This window comes from Carya illinoinensis, chromosome 3 (assembly GCF_018687715.1).
Source record: "Carya illinoinensis cultivar Pawnee chromosome 3, C.illinoinensisPawnee_v1, whole genome shotgun sequence".
Classification (NCBI taxonomy): domain Eukaryota; kingdom Viridiplantae; phylum Streptophyta; class Magnoliopsida; order Fagales; family Juglandaceae; genus Carya; species Carya illinoinensis.
Window position 1 is genome coordinate 23,469,994 of NC_056754.1, and position 4,757 is coordinate 23,474,750.

At 37.3% G+C, this 4,757-nt stretch overlaps 1 protein-coding gene across 1 annotated transcript; it reads right to left on the reverse strand.

Annotated features, from left to right (window-relative positions):
- Positions 1–1,785: 1,785 nt before the first annotated feature.
- On the reverse strand, positions 1,786–4,333 carry LOC122303865 (indole-3-acetic acid-amido synthetase GH3.6-like). The gene is made up of 3 exons (XM_043115857.1): positions 3,742–4,333; positions 2,602–3,530; positions 1,786–2,498 (listed from the first exon to the last, which is right to left on the reverse strand). The coding sequence occupies exons 1-3, from the start codon at positions 4,074–4,076 to the stop codon at positions 1,918–1,920; spliced, it is 1,845 nt and encodes a 614-aa protein (XP_042971791.1). The 5' UTR covers positions 4,077–4,333; the 3' UTR covers positions 1,786–1,917.
- Positions 4,334–4,757: the final 424 nt, after the last annotated feature.

Sequence of the window (4,757 nt, forward strand, 5' to 3'; positions counted from 1 at the left end):
TAATGAATTTGCTTTCATTTCAAAAATAAAAAAATAAGAGTCTCCTTTTGTGTTTAACAGTAGCAGGCCTACATTTATCCATGCCGGCCGCCCTCCCAAAATGTTTTGAAAAATCAAAATATACCCTAATTTTTAATCATATATTTATAAATATAGAAAATACCCACCCCAAAAAAAAAATTATAATCCCATATGCTAGGGAAATTTTTATAAAATTCCAATACACTTAGAAATGTCTCTCAAATTCCTTTTTTATAGCTCCAAAATTTTGTATAATTTCTATATACTATTTATTTTCAAGTGTGGTCTCACCAAAATTAAATCGAAAATAAGTTTAGGAAAAATAATAAACTTATTAATATGGATCCCAAAGTTTTTTATTATACAATATTAGGCTTCTTAATATGACATTCAAAGTGAAAATACAAGAAAAATCATTTAAGGTTGGTGATCTATATGGAAAATAATGTAGAGGTTTTATCCTCTGGATTTCATTCAGCAAGAAAAAACTTATTTAAAGTCTCTATTATAATATTATATGTTTAAAATGATACAAAGATTTTTAAGTTTACATAAAACTTAATAAACTAACTTACATACTAAAATGAAAGATAGCATTCTGAAAGATCACTTGATAGTTTCTATGAAACAAATAAATTCTAAATATTTCATTACAAAAATAATAAAGGATGAATATTATTTCATGAAACATTATAATCAAAAATTTGAAACATATATTAAGACGTATTTGTGGAAATTTATTTCTACGTGTATATTGCAAATTACCGAAATCTAATTATATATATAGTTATGTTTTTATGATTTTTGAATCTCAATGCTTCACACATTAGAAAATTTGGCCTCCACAGATAAATTGCTAGTTCTACCACTAGTGTTGAGCAAGTCATATATATCATGTGTATCTTCAATAAGTACTACATCTATGTGACAGCTATTTTTTGAGAAACATAGGAGTCACATAGTGCTAGCTAAAAGAAGTAAAAAAGTTTTAAAAAAAATAAAAATGAAAAAACAAGGGATTGAATAGAGAAAAATCAAAATGTATATATGAACTAATTAATCGAAGGTGTTTTCATATTGATAGATCTGGGGCGCGGGAGATTCTCACTGTATGGCTCCACATGATGACATAAAGAATTTGTAGGAAATTCTTTTAACTCTTTCGTGACGGGATATTTCTTAACTTTTTAGTGGGAAGATTACGTGAATCACAAAAGTTTGGCCGAACAAGATCACATGGTCAACGTATAAATTATTGAGTAGGGTTAGAATCCATATTTTCAGTGCCCAATAATGAAATAGTTGGGAAATACGGTGTGCCCTCTGCTGGATCTGGTTTATTGAATTTTGCAAATGTGTATTGTGTGGTGGTCACCTCTTCGTAGGTACCAGTGCGCATGCTCGGTGCCATCCAGCGATCAATAGTTACATGATGGGGGTGGAATTGCCAAAAATTGTGAGAACTGGTTTTCACATTGACCCAACTAGTCATATGATTAGGAGATTAGTTAACCATCACGAGTAATATGAGATTTGAAGCGATTAATCAGATTAATTTGCAGATCAAGATTGTCTCCAATTTCATTCAGTCCAGCATTGATCACAGCACTACCAAACGTATAATCAGCTATGTCTCATGTCTGGACTATACATGTAAAAGAGACGAGTCAGATAGAAACAAATAAAGAGAGATTAGATTTTTTATTTTTTTTTTATTTTTTATTTTTTTTTTTGCAGAGAATAAAGACAACGTGACCAAGAAACTAAAATGGTTAAAGCAACTCTCTTAATAGTCACATGAAAACATGCATTTCTTATTGAAGAACTAGGTCCACCAATTCTGAATTGCTAGATGCAAGATGATGACACGGGTCCCCAAACTTGCTTCTTCAGTTCTTAAGTGCACCACTGCTTCTGACCCGGAACCCATTTCGGGCCTTTTGGACTGAAATAATTTGCAACCACCCTCGAGTTCAAGAGCTCGATAATGGGGGCGTATTTCACGCAGCGGGGTGCTTTGTACTGGTTTATTGAAGCACCCTGGCTAAGAGCATAGTCCATAAGCTTGTCAAATGTGCCACTCTCCACTATCTTAATCTCTAAAGGGCCAATGGACTTATCTTGAACCCTTCCTTGGCGGTACACACTGTTGAGTGATTCTTCAACAGTGAGGCAACAATCCTCAAAAACTGAAGGAGGAATTGAGGTTTCCCCTCTGAGGCTAATCTCCCAGTACAGGACATAGTGCCCCGGGATGGTTGAAGTGTCTGCGGAGCTTGTATATTCATTCAGTGTTGCATCAAATGATATAAGATGGTTAGCTGCATTCTTCACTGCATTTTGAAGTTCAACTTCATCGGTTTTGTCAGAATCAATGCTGAGAACAACATTCTTTCTGCATACGAAGTTGAATTGAGGAGACTTGTTTTTGAATCCGGCCACTCGAAGTATGTCTCCAACACGATAACGGTAAAAGCCTGTAAGAAGATCAAAATTAAGTTTGACACTTGTTACAAGATATAAAAACAAATCTAAGCATCACTTAGTTTTTATCAAGTTGTGAAGTGTATTGAATGCTACCTGCATAAGTGGTTACAACAAGCTCATATTCTTGCCCTAGCTTAACATCAACCAGATCAAGCAAGTCTTGGTCTGCCTTCTCTTCAATAGAGACAGGTTTAGAAAAGGAGCCCGTGAATCCATTCTTCCTGTTAACTGGCAAGAACTCATAATAGCACATGGTGGGAATGAGGGTGTACGACACGTCACTAGGCTCACTCAGAGGATTCAAATTAAGGCCAAAATAACACTCGGAAGAAGCATACATGGTGCAAACAAGAGGGAGACCATTGCTATAATAATCCAATGTAGGAATGTACTGAGACATCGTTCCAGTCACAATAACATCGATATACTTTGTGTTAGGCCACAACCTAATTATGATTCCCCTCCACGAATCTTTCCTACATTCGGCTTCTACAAAATCAGCTAGCTTGGGGTTTGGTTCAAGAAATTTCATGACTGCCTCTCTCACTGTTGGGTCCGTAACTTTGGGGTCTATGGTACCAGTTCTGATATCATTGCACAAAAGATGCCAATGCTTTTCAAGGAATTTGATGGCACGAATGAAGCCGGAAGCAAATACGGCCCCAACACGAATAACTTCGGTATTTTGGTAGAGCCCACAAAGTAACTGAGAGTACATGCTTTGATAAGGTTCTGGGCAAAGAATGGTCTCGTTTGGGCTAGTATAGTTAGTGTAAGGATCATGTGGCCTATCCTTAAAATGTGAGCTTTTGTAGTAACTGGTTAAGACTGGACGTGCAACAAGTCCTCCTGGTGTCTTGGCTTCTGATTTTATGAACAAAAAGTACATTCCTTTGCCTTTATCCAAACCTGGAACAAATTGATTCATCACAGGCATCAGTAGGCTGTAAAGCAACGACCTTCTCTGGAGCTCCTCTTCAATTGTCGGCATCAACTTCCTCTCCCCACCAGATGTTCCAGAGCTACACGCACAAACCAACATCATTAAACGTAAAAAACAAGTTGGTTTTAAGACAGTGTTTAGGCTTTTCTTTTTGTGATCACGAATCAGATTTCCACTGGATCAAAGAAAAGTGAAACTGCTTACATAGCAGTACAAGTAAATTAGCAGTAGTGAAAACTGCAAACAAAAATTACAAAGCTACAAAAGGAATACACCAAGAATAGATTTACCTAGTCAAGAACTCCGATATGGGTTTGGAACAAAGAATTGGAGAAGTATCTCCATTGGCTATACGGTCAATATCTGGCTTTAAATCTTCATACGTGACAACCGGCACGACTTTCTTGAAAGTCTCTCGGTCTGTACGCCCATCTAGGCCATAACGCTGCAAGTACTCAACGTTGGCGCTGCGAGAAAGAATCTCAGAAAGAACCTGCTTCTGCACTTCATCGGCATTACTCGTAACTTCTTCAATGAATTGTAACGCCTTCCTATTTTTATCATAGATCTTAACGCTACCACCGCAACAATCATACTCCGGAATGTTCTTAGGAGCTTCTGGCATAGTTACAAGCTGCTCTACGAACTGAATGAATACTAGGAAAATGTCCCCGGCCCCCAAAAGAAAACTCGTTTAGGCTATGAAGTTGGTAGGCAAGGGACATCTCCATATATATAGCACAAAGTTGACGGTGGCTGTCACCCACTTGAAGATCAACCAAACGGTAGGAGGGTGAAATTTGAATTGTATATAACCCCATCTAATACAATATTAACTTTTGATTTGTTTTTATTTTTTATATGTAACTATGTAACCAAGTCATATGTTCCTCCGTTTTATATGTAACGTTGGAACCGGGGCTCTCGGTCTCCCCGGGGGAAAGTTTCAGCGAGGGCCGTGAAAAAGGGGAAAGGTCTGAGAGAGGAGGTGAGTGGACGGGCAATATCCGGTAAAGTCGCGGCAAGTACAGCTGGGGGGAACCGGGTACATGCAAGCATGTACTACGGGTGTCGTACGTTTAGGAAACCGGCAGCGGCTTCCGTAATTTGGTTAGAAAAAGAATAGCTTCTGCTTCACGGTACTATATCTTCTCATTCTTCCCCCACACGTACATCGTTGACACCCATTTCTTAAGCTACTCGCATATTAATGTGCAGTATATAGTTCCTTAAGTGTGTATATTATATATATATCATGTAATCGTGAGGGAAAATGTTACACATTTATACATCTTTTTTGGACTGG

Bases quoted from the DNA above. Each gene is read 5' to 3' on its own strand.
- LOC122303865 (XM_043115857.1), bottom strand. From the start codon at position 4,076: ATGCCAGAAGCTCCTAAGAACATTCCGGAGTATGATTGTTGCGGTGGT. The intron at 3,531-3,741 runs GTAAATCTATTC...TTGTGCGTGTAG, and splicing joins ATATCGGAGTTCTTGACTAG to CTCTGGAACATCTGGTGGGG. The intron at 2,499-2,601 runs GTAGCATTCAAT...ATCTTCTTACAG, and splicing joins TGTTGTAACCACTTATGCAG to GCTTTTACCGTTATCGTGTT.